Here is a 23,526-nt window from a genome sequence, read left to right as displayed (position 1 = left end):
ATGCTTACTCCTTGGAAGGAAAGTTATAACCAACCTAGACAGCATCTTAAAAAGCAGAGACATTACTTTGTCAACAAAGGTCTGTCTGGTCAAGGCTATGGTTTTTCCAGTAGTCATGTATGGATGTGTTAATGGGCTTCCCTGGTGGCTCAGAGGTTAAAGCGTCTGCCTGGAATGCGGGAGACCCGGGTTCGATCCCTCGGTCAAGAATATCCCCTGGAGAAGGAAATGGCAACCCACTGTAGTATTCTTGCCTGGAAAATCCCACAGAGGGAGGAGCCTGGTCGGCTACACTCCATGGGGTTGCAAAGAATCGGACACGACTGAGCGATTTCACTTCAGTTCACTTCATGTATGGATGTGAGAGTTGGACTATAAAGAAATCTGAGAGCCAAAGAATTGATGCTTTTGAACTGTGATATTGGAGAAGACTCTTGAGAGACTCCCTCCAACTGTAAGGAGATCCAATCAGTGCATCCTAAAGGAGATCAGTCCTGAGTGTTCATTGGAAGGACTGATGTTGAAGCTGAAACTCTAATACTTTGGCCATTTGATGCGAAGAGCTGCCTCATTTGAAAACACCCTGATGCTGGGAAAGACTGAAGGCGAGAGGAGAAGGGGATGACAGAGGATGAGATGGTTGGATGGCATAACCGATTCAATGGACATGAGTTTGAGTAAACTCCGGGAGTTGGTGATGGACAGGGAGGACTGGCGTGCTGCAGTCCATGGGGTCGCAAAGAGTCAAATACAACTGATTGAACTGAACTGAACTGGTATCTCACAGACACCCTGAATTCCCCATTTTTTCAAAGTGCTGTCTTCAGTTCTCTTCAAACCTCTTTCTTATTTTAGTCCATTTCATTAATAATTGTATCTTCTCAGTGACTTGAGCAATTCTTTCATATAATCCCACTAAACTATATATGATTTCAGGGGAGGGACTGTGATAATTCTCCAATGTAACCTGAGTGCTTACCAGAAGAGACAAAAGATTTGTAGGGGTTTCTCAGAAAGGAAAACCTAAGACAAAGGCTTATGTACTACTGTTATTATGGATTATAGTTGAAGGATTAACGTTATGAGTCAGCAGAGGGAGACGTATTTGGGTATATAATCGAATTAGTCACAAGTTTCTAGAACCATTCTTCCTTGGAGTTTTCTTTTTTTCCCACTTATCTACATATTCCATTGTTCAAGGTTCTACTTTTCAGGACACTGCCTATGCTGCTCATGTAGCTTCTGTGTATATTTATGGGCACCAAGTGAAGAGCTGTACTACTCCATACTATAGGAATACACTACAAGCTCTGAGTTCAGAGGCAAGAGACATATTGGATGGACACAGGCTTTGTCAGTTTTTCCTGTGTGGAGTTGCTTAGGAAGCCGCGTAGAACTGTTCACCACTGCAACTGCTGGAATGATTTAGGGTGAGGTAGCCTCTTGAGAAATTTGTATGCAGGTCAGGAAGCAACAGTTAGAACTGGACATGGAACAACAGACTGGTTCCAAATAGGAAAAGGAGTTCGTCAAGGCTGTATATTGTCACCCTGCTTATTTAACTTATATGCAGAGTACATCATAAGAGATGCTGGGCTGGAAGAAGCACAAGCTGGAATCAAGATTGCTGGGAGAAATATCAATAACCTCAGATATGCAGATGACACCACCCTTACGGCAGAAAGTGAAGAGGAATTAAAAAGCCTCTTGATGAAGGTGAAAGAGGAGAGTGAAAAAGTTGACTTAAAGCTCAACATTTAGAAAACGAAGATCATGGCATCCGGTCCCATCACGTTATGGGAAATAGATGAGGAAACAGTGGGAACAGTGTCACAATTTATTTTTCTGGGCTCCAAAATCACTGCAGATGGTGACTGCAGCCATGAAATTCAAAGACGCTTACTCCTTGGAAGGAAAGTTATGACCAACCTAGATAGCCTATTCAAAAGCAGAGACATTACTTTGCCAACAAAGGTTTGTCTAGTCAAGGCTATGATTTTTCTTGTGGTCATGTATGGATGTGAGAGTTGGACTGTGAAGAAGGCGGAGCGCCGAAGAATGGATGCTTCTGAACTGTGGTGTTGGAGAAGACTCTTGAGAGTCCCTTGGACTGCAAGGAGATCCAACCAGTCCATTCTGAAGATCAGCCCTAGGATCTCTTTGGAAGGAATGATGCTAAAGCTGAAACTCCAGTACTTTGGCCACCTCATGCGAAGAGTTGACTCATTGGAAAAGACTCTGATGCTGGGGAGGGATTGGGGGCAGGAGGAGAAGGGGACGACAGAGTATGAGATGGCTGGATGGCATCACTGACTTGATGGACGTGAGTCTGAGTAAACTCCGGGAGTTGGTGATGGACAGGGAGGCCTGGCGTGCTGCGATTCATGGGGTCGCAAAGAGTTGAACATGACTGATCAACTGAACTGAACTGAACTGAACCCTAAAGGTTCTTATATTAAAAAAAGCAGCCTTAGTTTCTGAAAAAAAACTGTGAAAAATAACTTGGCTGTTGATGAATGACTGATGGAATGGAGGGCAGTGTCTTGGACTTAGGAATGCTAGAAGTCTATCCTGTGATTTATGCCATGCAATTTTAGATGAAATGAGAAATAATGGTATTAAGTATCAGAAAATACATGCTTATCTGGTTTCAGTCAGAACAACATTGCTTTTAGTTTCCAAGTTAAGATTTATTATTAATACATACTTAGTATTTAAAGCTTTCATAATTAAATCAAAATGTATATTCTGTCTCCTAGTTAGTTTGCTGAATATTATCGTAATTTTGAAAGAGATCTTTCCAACCAGAGCTGGTCCATGGAATTTTAAAACTATACATGGTCTAATGTGGATGACTTTGAAGATCCTTCTCTAGTTGATTTTAAGTTGTAATAAAAAAAATACTGTTTTCTGCTAGTATCTATTTAAAAAGATACATCCCTATGATCCTTAATTCTGTGTGCTTAAAATTTAAGCCAGATGTAGCTTCATAGAGTCAGTAAGATTAAAATGCTAAGTCAATTAATGATTAATTATTTTGAATTAAACATGATCCGAGATTATCAGTGTTGGCTTTAAAAAAACGTAAACCAAACTGAATACTGCTTTGTACCTTAATTCATATTTTATGTCTCATTATTTCAAAATATAAGTGTTTGGAGTATGTTTGCAGTGCTTATAGCCTTAGGTTATTTAATATATTCAAATATGATTAAGACATACTTTGGAGTTTGGGGCCTATATGTAAGAGATACAGAAATATTTCAAATGAAAAAACTGTCATAATACTACCAATAGAGAAGATTTTATGGATGTATATGAGTTAATGATAATACATGTTATATGTTAATTTATAATCTATATTTTGATTATGTTTTCCTGTAAAAGCAAATCTGGTTTTGTTTATTTAATTGATTGATTTAATTCTATTGAATATAGTTGATTTACAGTGTTAATTAGACTAGCAATCTCTTCAAGAAAATTAGAGACCAAGGGAACATTTCATGCAAAGATGGGGTCAGTAAAGGACAGAAATGGTATGGACCTAACAGAAACAGAATATATTAAGTAGAGATGGCAAGAATACACAAAAGAACTGTATAAAAAAGATCTTCACGACCCAGATAATCACAATAGTGTGATCACTCACCTAGAGCCAGACATCCTGGAATGCGAAGTCAAGTGGGCCTTAGGAAGTGTCAGTATGAACAAAGCTAGTGGAGGTGATGGAATTCCAGTTGAACTCTTTCAAGTCCTCAAGGATGATGCTGTGAAAGTGCTGCACTCAATATGCCAGCAAATTTGGAAAACTCAGCAGTGGCCACAGGACTGGAAAAGGTCAGTTTTCATTCCAGTCTCTAAGAAAGGCGACGCCAAAGAATGCTCAAACTACCACACAGTTGTACTCATCTCACACACTAGAAAAGTAAAGCCCCAGATTCTCCAAGCAGGCTTCAGCAATATGTGAATCGTGAACTTCCTGATGTTCAAGCTGGTTTTAGAAAAGGCAGAGGAACCAGAGATCAAATGCCAACATCTGCTGGATCATGGAAAAAGCAAGAGAGTTCCAGAAAAATATCTATTTCTGCTTTATTGACTATGCCAAAGCCTTTGACTGTGTGGATCACAACAAACTGTGGAAAATTCTTCAAGAGATGGGAATACCAGACCACCTGAACTGCCTCCTGAGAAATCTGTATGCAGGTCAGGAAGCAACAGTTAGAACTGGAAATGGAACAACAGACTGGTCCCAAATAGGAAAAGGAGTACGTCAAGGCTGTATATTGTCACCCTGCTTATTTAACTTCTGTGCAGAGTACATCCTGAGAAACCCTGGGCTCGATGAAGCACCAACTGGAATCAAGATTGCTGGGAGAAATATTAATACCCTCAGATGTGCAGATGACACCACTGTTGTGGCAGAAAGCAAAGAGTAACTAAAGAGCCTCATGATGAAAGTGAAAGAGGAGAGTGGAAAAAGTTGGCTTAAATCTCAACATTCAGAAAACTAAGATTATGGCATCGGGTCCCATCTCTTCACGGCAAATAGATGGGAAAACAGTGGACATAGTGTCAGACTTTATTTTTCTGGGGTCCAAAATCACTGCAGATGGTGATTGCAGCCATGAAATTAAAAGATGCTTACGCCTTGGAAGGAAAGTTATGACCAACCTAGACAGCATCTTAAAAAGCAGAGACATTACTTTGTCAACAAAGGTCCGTCTAGTCAAGGGTGTGATTTTTCCTGTAGTCATGTATGGGTGTGAGAGTTGTACTATAAAGAAACTTGAGCGCCGAAGAATTGATGCTTTTGAAATGTGATGTTTGAGAAGACTCTTGAGAGTCCCTTGGACTGCAAGGAGATCCAACCAGTGCATCCTAAAGGAGATCAGTCCTGAATGTTCATTGGAAGGACTGATTTTGAAGCTGAGACTCCAGTACTTTGGCCATCTGATGCGAAGATCTGACTCATTTGAAAAGACCCTGATGTTGGCAAATATTGAAGGTGGGAGGAGAAGGGGACAACAGAGGATGAGATGGTTGGATGGCATCACCAACTCAATGGACATGAGTTTGAGTATACTCCGGGAGTTGGTGATGGCCAGGGAGGCCTGGCATGCTGCAGTCCATGGAGTCGCAAAGAGTTTGTCATGACTGAGTGACTGAATTGAACAGTGTTAATTACTACTCTACAGCAAAGTGATTCTGTTATACATATATATATATATATATATATATACATTTTAATACAATCTTTTCTATTATAGTTTATCATAGGGTATTGAATATAATTCTCTTTGCCATACAATGCAAACTTTTTAATCTATTCTATGTTTGAAAGAGTACCTCTGATAACATCAACCTCTTAAACCATTAGTTTCCCAGCCCTCTCCCCCAAGGAACCTCCAGTTTCTTCTCAATATCCGTCATTCTTTTTCTGTTCCATAGATAGTTCAATTGTGTCCTTTTTTACTTTATCTTTTTATAATTTGTTTATTTATTTTTGGTTGTACTGGGTCTTTGTTGCTTCCTGCAGGTTTTCTCTAATTGCAGAGAGTAGGGGCTACTCTTCGTTGCGGTGCATGGATTTCTCATTGTTGCAGTGGCGCAGAGAAGTGTTGAAGTGGTTTCTCTTGTTGAAAAGCACGGACTCTAGGCCCACGCGCTCTAGGTGCACAGGCTTCAGCAGTTCCAGCTAGGAGGGTCAGTTCTTCTGACTCGTAGGCCCTAGAGCGTGCTGCTGCTGCTGCTAAGTCGCTTCAGTCGTGTCCGACTCTTTGAGATCCCATAGATGGCAGCCTACCAGGCTCCCCTGTCCCTGGGATTCTCCAGGCAAGAACACTGGAGTGGGTAGCCTCGGTAATTCAGGTTCAGTGGCTCTAGAGGGCAGGCTCAGTAGTTGTGGCACATGAACCAAGTATTCTGTGGCTTGTGGAATCTTCCTGGACCAGGGATTGAACCCATGTTGTATGCATTGTCAGGGAAACTCCTGGCCGCTGTACCAGCAAGAAAGTCCTGTGTCATATTTTAGATTCCACATATGTGATGTTATATGGTATTCATCTTTCTGACTTACTTCACTTATTAATAGTATGATAATCTGTACTTGCATCCACATTGCTGTGTATGGCATTATTTTGTTTTTTGTGATTGAGTGTTATTCCTGTGTGTGTGTGTGTGTGTGTGTTTACCCCAAGTTGTTTAGCCAGTCATCTGTCGATGAATGTTTAGGTTGCTTCCATGTCTTGGCTGTCATAAACATAGAGACGTGTGTATCTTTTTGAATTATAGTTTTGTTTTGATACATGCCCAGGAGTGGGATTGGGGAATCATATGGTCATTCTGTAAAATCCAGTTTAAAATGAAGAATTGCTTTAAAAAATTTTTTTTTAGTTCTAGAATCCTGTGTTTGTTTATATTGATTTGGTGCAGGATTTAGGATGGGTTTCTGAATAATGAAAATCCTGAATAAAGAATAATGATGCACTGAAGATAAATAAAAGAGAGACTTTTATGAGACCTGTTAATTTTTAAAATGGTATTTACTTGGTATCAATGAAGTTGATGCTTTTTTTCTTATATCAACCGAAGTTTTCATTGAAATTCAGAACTTTGATCAGGAAAAATGCAGGTATAGTTTCATAGTTCTAGACTATAATATATTATTTTTATAACATGAAATGATATATTTGTTCTACCTTGGTTTATATATAGCTTGATTAATATACTTGCAGATCTGTTTTTTTAATAATAAATCACTTGTATATTCACCTACAGACACCTCGACAATCACTATTTTATGCTTAAATATTACATATAAACATATGCTTATATATATATATATATTTGTGTATAATGCCTGGAAAATCTATGCTTACGGAGGAATCTTAGTTTCTATTTTCTTCTCCTAGCACTGATTTTTTTTTGAATTTTATTCATAATTTTATTATAAAATTCTTATTGAATGACATTAGAACACAAATTTTTCTAAAATGGAAATACTTAACTGATTTTTCACACTCTTAAGTAATACATTATCATTTTTATTTTATTTTTTTAAATTTTTTATTTTTTTAAATTTAATTTAATTTTATTTTATTTTTTAAATTTTATTTTATTTTTAAACTTTACAATATTGTATTCGTTTTGCCAAATATCGAAATAATCCACCACAGGTATACCTGTGTTCCCCATCCTGAACCCTCCTCCCTCCTCCCTCCCCCTACCATCCCTCTGGGTCGTCCCAGTGCACCAGCCCCAAGCATCCAGTATCGTGCATTGAACCTGGACTGGCGACTCGTTTCATACATGATATTATACATGTTTCAATGTCATTCTCCCAAATCTCCCCATCCTCTCCCTCTCCCACAGAGTCCATAAGACTAATATATACATCAGTGTCTCTTTTGCTGTCTCGTACACAGGGTTATTGTTACCATCTTTCTAAATTCCATATATATGCATTAGTATACTGTATTGGTGTTTTTCTTTCTGGCTTACTTCACTCTGTATAATAGGTTCCAGTTTCATCCATCTCATTAGAACTGATTCAAATGTATTCTTTTTAATGGCTGAGTAATACTCTATTGTGTATATGTACCACAGCTTTCTTATCCATTCATCTGCTGATGGGCATCTAGGTTGCTTCCATGTCCTGGCTATTACAAACAGTGCTGCGATGAACATTGGGGTACACGTGTCTCTTTCCCTTCTGGTTTCCTCAGTGTGTATGCCCTTAATTTTTATTGGAGTATAGTTGCTTTACAATGTTGTGTTAGTTTCAGATGTAGAGCAAGTGAGTCAGTTATACATATATCTACCCTTTCTTAGAATGTTTTTCCATAAAAGTCATTACAGAGTTTTTAATTGAGTTCTTTATATATTAGTTCTCATTAATTGTCTGCTTTATAGATATAGAGTACATATGTTGATCTTCATTTCCCATTCATCTCACTCCTCTTACCCCCTTGGTTATCTGTACAGGTTTCTTTCTACGTTTGTGTCTTATTCTGCTTTGTAAATAAATTCATCTCTATCATTTTTCTGGATTCCACATTTACATGATTCTACTCAATATTTGTTTTTGTCTTTCTGACTTCACTCTGTTAAACAGTCTCTAGGAGCATCCACATCTCTGCAAATATCATTATTTCATTCTTTTTTTTAAATTTAATTTTATTTTTAAACTTTACAATGTTGTATTAGTTTTGCCAAATATGTTTGAGTAATTCTTCATTGTATCTACCTTCCCAGGCTTCCTATGTGGCACTAGTGGTAAAGAATCCGCCTGCCAATGCAGGAGATGTAAGAGATGTGGGTTCGATTCCTGGGTCGGGACGATCCCCTAGAGAAGGGCATGGCAACCCACTCCAGTGTTCTTGCCTGGAGAATCCCATGGATAGAGGAGCCTGGCAGGCTGTATCCCATAGGATTGCATAGAGTTGGACATTACTGCTTAAAACAGATGTAAGGATAGTTTGTTTATTTGTGATTTTTCTTGTTTCTTGAGGTAGAATTTTATTGCTATAAACTTCCCTCTTATAACTACTTTTGGGTTATCCCATAGGTTTTGGGTCATTGTGCTTTCATTGTCATTTGTTTCTCGTTTTTTTGTTGTTGTTAATTTCTTTGATTTCTTCAGTGATCCGTTGGTTATTTAGTAGCATATTCAGCCTCCATGTCTTTTTGTTTTTTACACTTTTTTTCTTGTAACTGATTTTTAATCTCATAGCTTTGTGATCAGAAAAGATGTTTGATACAATTTCAGTTTTATTAAATTTACCTAGGCTTGATTTTTGACCCAGTATGTGATCTCTCCTGAAAAATGTTCCTTGTATACTTTAGAGGAAGTGTGTTCTGTTGCTTTCAGATAGAATGTCCTGTAAATGTCAATTAAATCTCTCTGGTCAAATGTGTTATTTAAGGGTTGGATTTCCTTATAAATTTTCTGTCTGGATGATCTGTCCATTGGTGTTAGTAGGGAGGTAGTCCCGCACTTTTCTTGTGTTACTGTTGATTTCTCCTTTGTGGCTTTTAGCATGTGCCTTATGTATTGAGGAGGGGAAGGCAATGGCACCCCACTCCAGTACTCTTGCCTGGAAAATCCCATGGGTGCAGGAGCCTGGTAGGCTGCAGTCCATGGGGTCACGAAGAGTTGGACATGACTGAGCGACTTCACTTTCACTTTTCACTTTCATGCACTAGAGAAGGAAATGGCAACCCACTCCAGTGTTCTTGCCTGGAGAATCCCAGGGACGGCGGAGCCTGGTGGGCTGCCGTCTATGGGGTTGCACAGAGTTGGACATGACTGAAGTGACTTAGCAGTAGCAGTATGTATTGAGGTGCTCTTATGTTAGGTACATAAATATTTACAGTTGTTATCTTCTTACTGGGTTGATCCCTTGATCATTATGTGGTGGTCTTCCTTGTCTCTTATCATAGCCTTTAAAGTCTATTTTGTCTGATATGAGTTTTGCTACTCCAGTTTTCTATGAATTTCCATTGGCATGGAGTATCTTTTTCCATCCTCGCATTTTCATCCTGCCTGTGTTCTGAAGTCTAAAGTAGATCTCTTGTAGACAGCATATATACAGGTCTTGTTTTTGTATCCATTTAGTCAATCAGTGTCTTTTGGTTGGTGCATTTAATCCATTTACATTTAAGGTTATTATTGGTATGTATGCAGCCATGAAATTAAAAGACGCTTACTCCTTTGAAGAAAAGTTATGACCAACCTAGATAGCATATTCAAAAGCAGAGACATTACTTTGTCAACAAAGGTCCGTCTAGTCAAGGCTATGGTTTTTCCTGTGGTCATGTATGGATGTGAGAGTTGGACTGTGAAGAAGGCTGAACGCCGAAGAATTGATGCTTTTGAACTGTGGTGTTGGAGAAGAGTCTTGAGAGTCCCTTGGACTGCAAGGAGATCCAACCAGTCCATTCTGAAGGAGATCAGCCCTGGGATTTCTTTGGAAAGAATGATGCTAAAGCTGAAACTCCAGTACTTTGGCCACCTCATGCGAAGAGGTGACTCATTGGAAAAGACTCTGATGCTGGGAGGGATTGGGGGCAAGAGGAGAAGGGGACGACAGAGGATGAGATGGCTGGATGGCATCACTGACTCGATGGACATGAGTCTGAGTGAACTCCGGGAGTTGGTGATGGACAGGGAGGCCTGGCGTGCTGGGATTCATGGGGTCGCAAAGAGTTGGACATGACTGAGCGACTGAACTGAACTGATGTTCCTGTTTTCTTAGTTCGTTTGGGTTTGTTTTTGTAGGTCTTTTTCTTCTCATGTGTTTCCCACTTAGAGAAATTGCTTTAACATTTGTTGTAAAGTTGGTTTGGTGGTGATGAAGTCCCTCAGCTTTTGCTTGTCTGTAAAGCTTTTGATTTCTCCATTGACTCTGAATGAGATCCTCACTGGGTAGAGTAAGAATGGTTGTAGGTTCTTCCCATTTATCACTTAAAAAAAAATCCTGCCACTCTGTTCTGGCCTACAGAGTTTCTTTTGAAAAATCAGCTGATAACCTTACAGAGATTTCCTTGTATGTTTTTTGTTGCTTTTCCGTTGCTGCTTTTAATATTTTTTCTTTGTGTTTATTTTTTTTTTAGTTTGATTAATATATGTTTTGGTGTCTTTCTCCTTGGGTTTATCTTATATGGGACTCTCTGTGTTTCTTGGACTTAGATAACTATTTCTTTTCCCATTTTAGGCAAGGTTGTGATTATAATCTCTTCAAATATTTTCTCAGACCTTTTCTCTTGTTCACCTTCTTCTTCTGGTTCCCCTGTAATTTGAATATTGGTAGATTTAATTTCTCCCAGAAATTCCTGAGAGTGTCCTTATTTCTTTTCATTCCTTTTTTCTTTATTCTACTCCATAGAAGTTATTTGTGCCATTCTGTCTTCCATGCCATTTATCTGTTCTTCTGCCTCAGTTATTCTGCTATTGATTCCCTTTTTGTACTTTTCATTTGTGATTGTGTTAGTCATCACTGTTCATTTGTTTTTCAGTTCTTTTTTGTCGTTATTAAACATTTCTTACATCTTCTTGATCATGCATACATTCTATTTCCAAAATCTTGGATCATCTTTACTGTCATTACTCTGAATTTTTTTTCAGGTAGATTGCCTGTGTACATGTGTGCTAAGTCGCTTCAGTCGTGTCCAACTCTTTCCCCATGGAGTATAGGCTGCCAGGTTTCTCTGTCCTTGGACTTTTCCAAGCAATAATACTGGAGTGGGTTGCCCTTCCCTTCTGCAGTGAATCTTTCCAACACAGGGATCAAACCCATGTCTTTTATGTCTCCTGCATTGGCAGGTGGGTTCTTTACCACTAGTACCACCTCGGAAACCTGCATAGATTGCCTGCTTCCTCTATTTCTTTTGTCTTGTGTGTTTTTACCTAGCTCCTTCTACAGAGACATATTTCTCTGTTGCCTCATTTTGTCTAGTTTAGTGTGTTCGTTGTCCCTTTTCCACAGACTGCAAGGTCATAGTTCATTGCGCTTCTGCTGTCTGCTCCCTGGTGGGTGAGGTTTGTCCTGGGGCTTGTGTTGACTTCGTGGTGGGTAGGGACTGGCGCCTGCTCTCAAAGATTGGCCAGAGGGTCCTCTCCTCTTCCAAATATTCTCTATAAAGGCAGCATTCATGTTACCAGATGCAATCCTGAGAAATCCCTGTTGGGAGGTATCTTCATTTCTTCTAGCACAGATTGCCTTGCTTGGTTCTCCCTGAAATATTTAGAGTGGCTGGAAGATTTCTCTGAGTTTTCTTTCTTTGCCCTGACTTCCTCAGGCTCCATGCACCTGAAACTTTGTGGGATCTTTCTTGTCTCTCAAGTTCCATCCCCTGTTTTTCTTATTAGCATTTGATGAAGGCTTATTGAAAAAGGGTGGCATTTGGGTAGATTACTCTTGTTTCTACTGTTTTCATAGATCCTAAAGTGTCAGTCTGTCTCAAACTAGCTCTTTATGTATTTGTTAAAAGTTCAGTTGTTTCCTTCTTTTCTTCTCCTCCTCTTATTGCTTTCTCAGGTATAAAAGCCATATTCATTCCTTTTGCCCTATGAGGGACACCTTTCACTTTTATGATTTCTGTTCATAAAAATCTGTCTAGTGAATGTTGAAAAGCTTTGATAGGTTACCTGGCTTCCTCTTATTGTTACAATGAGATAGAATTCTCTTGTGATTTTTGTATCCTATGAGAAAGGGAAATATTTATTAAGTAACATGAGGTACCATACACACATCTAAAAATCTTACGATTCATTTATACTAAATTTGACTGCTATCTTGGATAAGGTTGCCAGTAGTTGGCAGCTCATCCCTGCCTTGTTGTTTTTTAGTGTCTGATTCTCTCTTGCCTTTATTCCCTACCCTTGTTTTTGAAGTAGTTATTCTTCCCTTATTGTTTACTTAATTATGTAGTCAAAAGTTTTGAAATTACTGTTACAAATCAGGGTAACAATGTCTTAAGAGCCATATTAATCTGAAGTGTTCTTTATTATTGTAGTTGTTCAGTTTCTAAGTCCTGTCTGAGTTTGCAACCCCATGAACTGCAGCATGCCAGACTCCCCTGTCCTTCACTCTCTCCCAGAGTTTCCTCAAATTCATGTCCATTGAGTCAGTGATGAGTTTCATGGGGAAAAAATAGTAAGTTTTAGCTACTTAAACTTAGATGAAGATTAATATGTCTGTGTTTTTGTGTCATTCATTGGTTCATGATAAATGTAAAGTACTTTTTCCTATTAATAACTTGGTATTTTGCAAGACAGTCTCATTGGTTGGCAAGGTTTCTGTTACTGATAAGCATGTATGTTTAATTTCATGCTCTGCAACTTTGGTCTCTAACCCTTATTTCAGTTCTCATTTTTAGCTTAGGATGTAACTGAAAATGACAGTGGTGCCTTGGTTTAACTAATTGGTGAAGCCTGAATGGAATGTGTATAAGTGAGCCATTTGGGTCGTGAACAGAGGAGTAAAGCACACTTTTCTCATTAGTTGTCTCCCAGGCTAAAATTAAACAGAATAATATATTGCCAAGTTTTAGTGATGTATGGGGCATCTGTTCTGAGTCAACTCAGTATCAGACTAATTGTCTGCACACTTATATGTAAAACTTGTGTTTTATTTTTAAAGGTCTTGTCTCATAAATTGAATATAATATAAAAATATCCCTTTAAATGTAAAAGAATGTTATCTCTAATTTATAGTTTCAACTAAATTGTTAAATTAATAAGTTCTCTTTTATTACGTGTTTAGCACTCATGAAGTTGAAGCCTGGCTCTTTGTCATTTAGTCATTTTTGGTATAATGCAGTTGTGTAACATGAATATTTGTGGGTGAAGTATTTAATTTTTTCATTATAATATAGTAAGACTTTCAAAATTAATTGTCCACGTGAAAAAATGTATCTATTTTCATTTGTTTTCCTTTCCCTTTCTCTATCATTCCCTTTTTAAAGATGTGCTAATAACTTACTGGGAAAATTTTTAAACATTTACTCAACCTGTTCAGTTTTTAGGGCATATGAAAAGACTATTAAAATAACTTGCCTAATAAGGAGAATTCTATAATTCCGTAATTTAGTTTTTTCTCAAGTTTGTATACTTTTAAATTTATAACTGCTTTGTTTAGATAGATTTTTCTCTGTATTTTTATCATAATTTTGAAAAAGTTTGTACATGGCTTGTACTTGAGATGTACAGTATTTTGTTGTTGTTGGGTTGCTCAGTCATGTCTGATTCTTTGCGACCCCCATGGACTGTGTGTGGCACACTAGACTTCCCTGTCCTTCACTATCTCCTGGAGTTTGCTCTAACTCACATCCATTGAGTTGATGACGCCATCCAGCCATCTAATCCTCTGTTGTCCCCTTCTCCTCCTGCCCTCAGTCTTTCCCAGCATCAGGGTCTTTTGCAATTAGTCTGCTCTTCACATTAGGTGGTGAAAGTATGCTATTAGAGCAAAACTGTCCTGAGTTCTTTTCTGGTTAGTGGCTCGAGGTGACCTCTACAAATGATATGCTATTCTGCTTAACCCAGAAAACTACCCTAAATCTTGCAAATCAAGAGGTTCACATCTTCATGTTCACTTTAAGAACACTCGTGAAACTGCCCAGGCCATTAAACGTATGCATATCTGAGAAGCCACCAAGCATCTGAAGGATATTGCTTTAAAGCAGCCATGTGTGCCATTCCTTCTGGTGCCTGTTCTCATTCCTTGGTTCCTCTCTCTGGATTTAATTAGGTATATGAGTGTTCTTCTTACTCCATTCTCTTATCTCTTAACACCATTTTGATTGGTTTATTTTTCTATTTCAGATACATTCTAAATTATCTTACTGTATTTCTTCTATTTTATTAATTTTGTCTTCACCTATAGCTTATCTGCTACTTGACTTGTCCAATGAGTTTTCCTTAGAGTTGGTAGGTGTGCACAGGCCAAACAGTGGGTCTGGACACAGGGTTGGTGACCCAAAAAGAGTACTACATTTTTACTGCCTTTGCTTAAAAATTCAGAGAGTAATGCTGATCGTAAAGGCTTAGATGTAGATTCTCTGGTCATTGAGCACATCCAGGTGAACAGAGCCTCAAAGATACAGGCGCAGGACTTACAGAGCTCATGGTCAGATCAACCCATACATGAGCTATCCCTTCCACATTGAGGTGATCCTTACTGAGAAAGATCAGATTGTTTCTAAACCAGAAGAGAAGGTTTCATAGAAGACAAAGATATCCCAGAAAAAACTGAAGAAATGAAAACTTATGGCCCAGAAATAAATGCTGCAAAAAATAAATGCAAATAAAAGCAAAAAATAAAAAATTTGACTTTTACATCTAAAAATCAATTTATTCTTTTTCTTCTTTATCTTCTTTTATTTGTAACACTTGGTATACATGAAGTTGTTTTGAAGTAAAATATAATAAATATCATTGAATATGTGCTGAGAAGTTGAGTCAGTTTATTTGCTTTTTTACACCTCAGGAGATGTTTCTATTTAGGATTCTTTTCTGATCTTTTTTCTTTAGTGTTTTGTTTCTTCTTTGTTTGTTTAATGTAGGTTTATTTTTGATTATCCAGTCTGGGTTCATTGGACTTCTTAGGTGTGAGGCAGTTATGTATGTACATATATCTTGGCAGTTATGTAAGATTCTCAGTAATTAATTTTTATCAGTATTGGCTCTTCTCATTTTTTGGTTACTCTGGAATTTAATTAGATATATGCTTGTTCTTCTTACTCACTTATCTCTTAATATCATTTTGTTTTCTTTTGTTTTTCTATTTCTGATACATTATAAATTATTGTATTTCTTCTATTTTATCAATTTTCTCTTCACATATCTAATCTGTTATTTAACCTGTTCAATGAGTTTTAGGGGGCTTTTCTAGTAGATCAGCTAGGAGACCTTGGTTCAATTCCTGGATTGGAGAGATCCCCTAGAGAAGGGATAGGCTACCCACTCCAGTATTCTTGGGCTGCCTGCGGTACAGGAGACCTGAGTTCGATCCCTGGGTTGGAAAGATCCCCTGGAGAAGGGAACAGCTACCCACTCCAGTATTCTGGCCTGGAGAATTCCATGAAGTTTTGGGGGGCTTCCCTGGTGGCTCAGTGGTAAAGAATCCACCTGCCAATGCAGGAGATGAAGATTCATTCCTCGTGTGGGAAGAATCCCCTGGAGAAAAAATGGCAACACATTCCAGTATTCCAGACTTCCATGGACTGAGGAGCCTGGGGGCTGCAATTCATGAGTTTGCAAAGAGTTGGACAGGACTTTGACTAAACACCAAAACCAACAATAATGAGTTTTTTTACTTCAACAGCTAAATCTGTCATTTCTCTACTTTCCATTTTTCTTTAAAATATGTTCTTTGCTAATACTTTCTAATAGTTCTTCATCATGATTCCATACTTTAGTATTTTAAACATTTTCAACATAACTTTTTCAACATGGACTTTTTTCAACTAACCTGTCTATCTACCCTTTATTGTGATTTCTTTTTTCCGCTCCTACCATGAGGCAGGTACTTTTTTTAGATGCTGGAGATAGAGTTGAGGGCAAAACTGACATATTCTTTCCTTCATATTCTGTTCGTCCTAATGGAGCTAATACTATTTTTATAAAAAAATATGTAAAGAAATTTACTATGTTATTTACAGATATACATGACCTGCCCCACATATATTAAGAATGGGACATTCTAGTTTAGTTAAGTTTATGTGAGCTACTTTTATCAGAGAAGGACAAAAATGTTTTAGTTAGTAGGATGGGATAGAAACTTGTTACACTGCAGCTTTGTGTTTTATGTCAGACTGTTAGCCTGCATTTCATCTAGACAGCTCTCTCTCTTTGCTTCTGAACATTTAAAGCTGTAATTTACAGTGATTTATTAAGTGGTTATAATGATGCTTCCTTTAGTTCTATAATATAAACAAAAGAAGGAGATAATATTCCATTCTCATGGCCAATATAGACACTGCTGTTTCCCTAGAAAATAGTTTATGATTTTATAATAAAAAACTGTAATAAAATAGTTTATTATATTTTTAATGACAAATACACAGTTAATAAGCTATAATTCACATTCCATAAAGCACATTATTTTAAAGTACATAATTTAGTGGTTTTTGGTGTATTTGCAAGTTGTGCAACAATCACCATTTTCTGATTAGAATGTTTTCATCACTCTCCAGGGAACCACCTTTCTATTAGCATTTGTTTCCCTTTGTTTTCTCCCCTAGCCCTGGCATGCATTGATATACTTTTTCTTTTATGGTTTTCCCTGTTCTGGTCATTTCATGTAAGCGCAGTTGTGTAATATGTGACTTTTTGTTACTGGCTTATTTCACTTAGCATGTTTTCAGGGCTTATTCATGTTATAACATGTATCAGTACTTCATTCCATTTTGTGGTTAAATAGTTTTCCATTCTGTGGTTCTACTACATTTTGTTTATCCATTCAGCGATTCTTAGACTTTCATGTTTTCCCATTTTTTGGCTGTTGTGAATAATGTGGCTATGAAAATTTGTGGACAGGTTTTTCATGGATATTTGATTAGTTCTGTTGATATACCGAGGAATATGATTGTTGGGTCGTATTGTAACTTTCTGAGCTTCTGTGGGTAGATTAGATTTTAAAGAATATGCCTGTAATGCAAGAGACCCAGGTTCTATCCCTGATTTGGGAAGATCCCCTGGAGAAGGGAATGGCGACCCACTTCAGTATTCTTGCCTGGAGAATTCCATGGACAGAGGAGCCTGGTGAGCTACAGTCCATGGGGTCACAAAGAGACAGGATTCAGCGACTATCACACACACACACACAGTAACTGTTTATTTTGCTTTTTGAGGAAATACCAATCTGCTTTCCAAATGGTCTGCACTATTTTTTGTTCCCACCAACTATGTATGGAGGTATAATTCCTCCACATCCTTTGCAACACTTATTGTTGTTTCTCTTTTTATTATGGCTATCTGCAATAGGTGTAAAATGATATCAAGCTTATTGTTTTTAGGAGGAATAATTTAAAAATCTTGCATTTTAGGTGCCGTACTCCTTTGTAATGTCCAAGGACTAGCAGTTAATATTGACCCTATCTTATACACCTGGCTCATTTATCAACCTCAGAAGCGAAGCAGTAAACATATGCAGCAGGTGAGAAGTTTTTATAATTCTCTAAATACCTTTTTCTTATTTAATAAAGTTATATATTTCTTAGCTTGATTTGTTTATGGAGGTACCAGAATTCTTCTGTCCCCTACTCTATCTGTTTCAAGCAATTTGGCTCTTTAATTTCTATAGAAGAAATTACAGCTCAAAATACACTTGCTTGAATGTTAAAGGGACTTGCTCTACAATTGCTTATAAAGGAGATACTTTAGAGAGAACAGGTTAGATAGGCCTATTTTACTGACTTAGTTTCCCTCATAGTGCCTACATATTTTTTCTCAGAGTATATATATGTTCTCGGGTACATAAGAATTGTTCACGAAGTGTTAGCTTTCATTTTCATCGTCTCTGTATTTCTTTCTTCATCTGTAGATTTTTTTTCAACAAACATGTATTGAGTGTGCTTAACCCTGGTGTTGGTATGGTTGGTGGGAAAAACTTACAGTATGAGTTTATTTAAAAGGTGTCTAAATTACAAAGTTAGGCTTCCTTGGTGGCTCAGATGGTAAAGAATCTGTCTGCAGTGCAGGAGACCCAAGTTTGATCCCTGGATTGAGAGGGGCTAATTATGGTCCCCAGAATACTTAAATGTAGCTCTGTATGTTATATTAAGTATAATTCTGACAGGTGGGTTTTATCATTCCCATTTTAAAGATGAATAAACTGATGCTTATTATTGAGATAAGAGAGTTCCATAAAAACATCTATTTCTGCTTTATTGACTATGCCAAAGCCTTTGACTGTGTGGATCACAATAAACTGTGGAAAATTCTGAAAGAGATGGGAATACCAGACCACCTGACCTGCCTCCTGAGAAATCTGTATGCAGGTCAGGAAGCAACAGTTAGAACTGGACATGGAACAACAGACTGGCTCCAAAAAGGAAGAGGAGTACGTCAAGGCTGTATATTGTCACCCTGGTTATTTAACTTCTATGCAGAGTACATCATGAGAAACGCTGGACTGGAAGAAACACAAGCTGGAATCAAGATTGCCGGGAGAAATATCAATAACCTCAGATATGCAGATGACACCACCCTTATGGCAGAAAGTGAAGAGGAACTAAAAAGCCTCTTGATGAAAGTGAAAGTGGACAGTGAAAAAGTTGGCTTAAAGCTCAACATTCAGAAAACGAAGACCATGGCATCCGGTCCCATCACTTCATGGGAAATAGATGAGGAAACAGTGTCAGAGTTTATTTTTCTGGGCTCCAAAATCACTACAGATGGTGATTGCAGCCATGAAATTAAAAGACGCTTACTCCTTGGAAGGAAAGTTCTGACCAACCTAGATAGCATATTCAAAAGCAGAGACATTACTTTGCCAACAAAGGTTCATCTAGTCAAGGCTATGGTTTTTCCTGTGGACATGTATGGATGTGAGAGTTGGACTGTGAAGAAGGCTGAGTGCCGAAGAATTGATGCTTTTGAACTGTGGTGTTGGAGAAGACTCTTGAGAGTCCCTTGGACTGCAAGGAGATCCAACCGGTCCATTCTGAAGGAGATCAGGCCTAGGATTTCTTTGGTAAGAATGATGCTAAAGCTGAAAGTCCAGTACTTTGGCCACCTCATGTGAAGAGTTGACTCATTGGAAAAGACTCTGATGCTGGGAGGGATTGGGGGCAGGAGGAGAAGGGGACGACACAGGATGAAATGGCTGGATGGCATCACTGACTCGATGGATGTGCTTCTGGGTGAACTCCGGGAGTTGGTGATGGACAGGGAGGCCTGGCATGCTGCGAATCATGGGGTTGCAAAGAGTTGGACGCGACTGAGCGACTGAACTAAACTGAAGAATTTTTGAGGCCAAATTTATGTGGTATTGAATTGTATTTTCCCATTGACTTATTTGAAGTTTTGTAATACTCTACTTGGAGTAGCTTTGTATTTTTTTCTGAAGAAACTTAAAGCTAGCTGATAGGAAAAAATGTATAATTTCATATTTACATAAGAATATAAAAGCTGAACTAAAAATGTGCAATCTATGTCTCAAGAAGCATTTTTTTAAGTTTTTTTTTTCTTTTCATTTTGTCCTAATTTCATTTGAAACTTCTACCATCCCTCTCCCATTTCATGCTTCCATTTATCAAAGTGAAAAATCAAGGTGTTAGTACTCAATCGTGTCCACCTCTTTGTGACTCCATGGACTGTAGCCCACCAGGCTCCTCGTCCATGGGATTCTCCTGGTAAGAATAATGGAGTGGGTAGCCATTCGCTTCTCCAGAGCATCTTTTCAACCCAGGGATCAAACCCACATCTCCTGCATTGCAGGCAGATTCTTTACCATGTGAGCCACCGGAGAAGCTCCTCCTTTTATCAGGTAGTTACAGAATTGAGTCCAATATACTGGGTACTGGGGCTATAGAAATGAAACTCATGGCTGAGAATATTCCTTCCTCTAGAGGTATTTAGTGTATTTAAGAATATGAAGAGATATAGCAGTAACCCCCTTCTTAGTACCTCCCTTGTATCCATAGAGAATTGGTTCGGGCCCTCCCTCCCCTATAGATATAAAAATCCAGGATACATATGTCCCTTGGTGTAATGGCCCTTTGTATTCTCAGGTTCCAGATCCACACAAAGTGCTGAGTATAATTGCTGTGTTAGATGTATTTACTGGAGGACATGAAAATATAAAAGCAACATATCAGGTGAAGGGTGGGTGTTAAAAGAGGAAATTGACAATTGAGATGAGTATCATAAGAGCAAGCCAGAAAAAGATCATTCTCAACTAAAGTTTATCAGCAGAGGCAAAGAACATGGAGTAACTTGGCAAGAAAGGAGCCTTCAGTGTTTCCAGGCATGAGCCAGGTGTTCTTATAGAGAGTAGCAGAAATTGAAAGCCAATTCATAAAATATTTTATTTTAATGGTAAATGTTTGGTTTATTTGTAAACCAGACGTTTAAATGTTATATTTGTAATGGTAAAACTTTATCCTGAAGGGTTCAGATGAAGTATAGGAAACTAATATAGACTTGGATTTTAGAAAGTTTAACAAAATAAAAAATATGGGTAATGGAGAAATTAAGAATAATGACAGGGATGATTTGAGAAAAATTTGTAAACGTTTTTCTTACTGAGGTACAATTGACATATAACATTATATTAATTTCAGATAGCAACATAATTCATTATTTGCATATATTACAAAATGATCACCACTTTGTGTGTAGTTAACATCCATCACCACACATAGTTAACATTTTTTTCCCTTGTGATGAGAAGATTTACTCTTGCACATTGAAGATTTAACTTGCAAATATACAATGCATATCATTAACTCTGGAGAAGGAAATGGCAACCCCTCAAGTATTCTTGCCTGGAGAATTCCATGGACATTGGAGCCTAGCAAGCTGCAGTTCATGGGGTTGCAAGGAAGTGACATGAATGAGTCGTTAGTGTGCACGCGCATGTGCGCGCGCACACACACACATGCATTAACTGTAGTCCTGATATTATTCATGATGTTTTTTAACTGAAAGTTAGTACTGTGGACTGCCTTTACTCATTATACCCCCTTCTCCCCAACCCCTCTGTCTCTGGCAATCGCCTTCTCTTTTCTGTATGTATGAATTTGATGTGTTGGGGTTTTTTTTGTATTGTTTTGTTTTATTTTGTTTAGATTCCACATATAAATGTGGTTATTTGCCTTTCTTTATCTGACTTAGCAAAATGGCCTCAGGGTCCATCCCTGTTGTCACAAATATCAAGACTCTTCTTTTTTAGGTCTGAATAATATTTCATTGAATTATAAATTTTTCATTGGTTATCTTATAACTGATGTGATTATCTCCATTTCACCATAGATATGCATGATTGCCAGTTATTGTTCTAGCAGCCTAAGTAAACTAATGTTTGTTTGATACCAAGCACCTTCAAAGATATTTATTTTTATTACTGTGTTTTATAAATAGATTTTAGTTAAATATTCCCTGGCTCATTTGGTAAAGAATTCGCCTGCAATTCTTTGAGACCTGGGTTTGATCCCTGGGTTGGGAAGATCCCCTGGAGAAGGGAACGGCTACCTACTGCAGTATCCTGGCCTGGAGAATTCCATGGATGACGGAGCCTGGCAGGCCACATAGTCCATGGGGTCGCAAAGAGTTGGACACAACTGAGCAACTTTCACTCATATATATATATATGTATTCTAATTTCAATGCTATTGCATTTCATTTAAAACTACAAATATCCAGTCCTCATTCACAGATGCAAATAATATTGAGATAAACATTTCTATATTTGCATTTTTCTTTAATTATTCACTTAGAATATATTTTTAGAAGTGTAGTAGTTTCAGGCATGTGGTTTAGCATATTTTAATGCTTTTGTTATACTGCCAGTTTGAGTCCAGAATTGGTGTACAGTCTGTTTTCATCAACACTTTATAGTATTACTATTTTGTTACAGTTTAGCATATCTCAAAAATACACTTTTTAAAATGCTTTTAATCTAGTATTTTAGTCTTACATTTTCTTTCACATGGAGAATTGAGAGAATAGTATAGCTGAACCCTGTGATCTTATTTTTCAGTTTCAATAACTTCAGAACTAGTGAAAATGTAGAAAATGGATGAATTCATTTGCTACTCTTGTGAGTGAAAATTAATAAATCTAGCAGTAGCTAATAAAATTACCCATGACTGTACCCTATAACCCCCAAATTCCACTTTTTGTTAGAGCTGTGTTCTTATAGTGACATTTATATGAGCCTGTGAAGTCATGTATAAGCCTCTTACTGCATGATTGTTTGCAATGGTGTAAAACTGGAGACAACCTAAATGACTGTCTCTAATGCAGTAGGTAAATAAAGCATGGCACGTTCACATAATGTATTATTTTATTGTTAAAATTTATTAAATAGCTTTTAGTATGGAAGTCTCAAAATTATATTTAGTATAAAAATCAACTTCCTAAGGACATATGCAAAATGAAAGTACTTATATTTGTCCCAATCTGCCCTGCATATATATATATATATTATATTTTACATATTTTATATACTATATGTAATCTGTTGAACCCCTGTCTCTCACATTGGCAGGCAAATTCTTTACCACTGAGCCATCAGGGAAGCTTGCACCCAGAGTCTCAACCACTAACATAAAGATTTTGTTGTTGTTGTTCGGTATTTACAATACCATAGCTTCCATTAGTCTTATCTTCAACTATTGTGCATGAGTTAAATATCACACTATATAGCACATAATTTTTCTCATATACTAATTTTGATTCTAAACTTGACTGTAACTTGTTAGAGTGTTTCATCATATTCCATGCTTATAAATGATGGCCAGGAAATTCAAAGGATTATGAAATCACTAAATGTTAGAGCATAAAGAGATTTTCTAGTAGACATCTCCACCCCCTTATTTTATAGATCAATACATTTAGACTCACTATTTCTTATCTAGGTGTTAAATACTATCTCCTATTTAGATTTGTATAAATATTATCAGTTTGACTAAATACTTAACAGGAAAGTAGGTATTCTGTGTTGTGATGTTTCCCACAATGCATGTAATTTTTTCATTTTGTGTTTATCAGTTGTCTTGTCCTTTTAATCAAAGTAATAGTTTGTAACATGATTTGGCTTTTTCCTATTATATCATATGGTTATATAATGTGCATATGTTCTCATTGAAATATTAATTTATAATTTAAGCAATATTAAATAATCATCAAGTTGGTGAAGCTTGACGTTGGATCTGTAAAAGTGTGGATGTAACAGTGTAACATTAGATCACACTGCTGCCTAACAGCCCTCTCCAGATTCATCATCTGATGCAGCTGTATCACAGTTATCATCTGTTGTTTCCCAAACTGCAATTTCCTTCTCAATTTGTGGCTGA

At 37.5% G+C, this 23,526-nt stretch overlaps 1 protein-coding gene across 27 annotated transcripts in view; it reads left to right on the top strand.

Moving 5' to 3' along the window:
- Window positions 1-23,526, top strand: part of VPS13B (vacuolar protein sorting 13 homolog B) — an 806,276-nt gene that overhangs the window by 307,490 nt on the left and 475,260 nt on the right. For 26 of the 27 annotated variants that reach the window (XR_009490398.1, XM_059874347.1, XM_059874354.1 and 23 more), the window contains one exon: window positions 17,551-17,660. The exons of the other annotated variant lie outside the window; for it this stretch is intronic. Coding sequence is in view for 25 of the 26 variants with exons in the window: in XM_059874347.1 (XP_059730330.1) it covers window positions 17,551-17,660 (110 nt within the window). In the remaining variant the exon portion in view is untranslated. The remainder of the gene's footprint in view (window positions 1-17,550; window positions 17,661-23,526) is intronic. 27 annotated transcript variants of the gene reach the window in all.

The sequence above is a fragment of the Bos taurus genome, chromosome 14, assembly GCF_002263795.3.
Source record: "Bos taurus isolate L1 Dominette 01449 registration number 42190680 breed Hereford chromosome 14, ARS-UCD2.0, whole genome shotgun sequence".
NCBI lineage: Eukaryota > Metazoa > Chordata > Mammalia > Artiodactyla > Bovidae > Bos > Bos taurus.
Note: the sequence above shows the minus strand (reverse complement) of the source record. Positions and strands in the feature narration are given on the sequence as shown.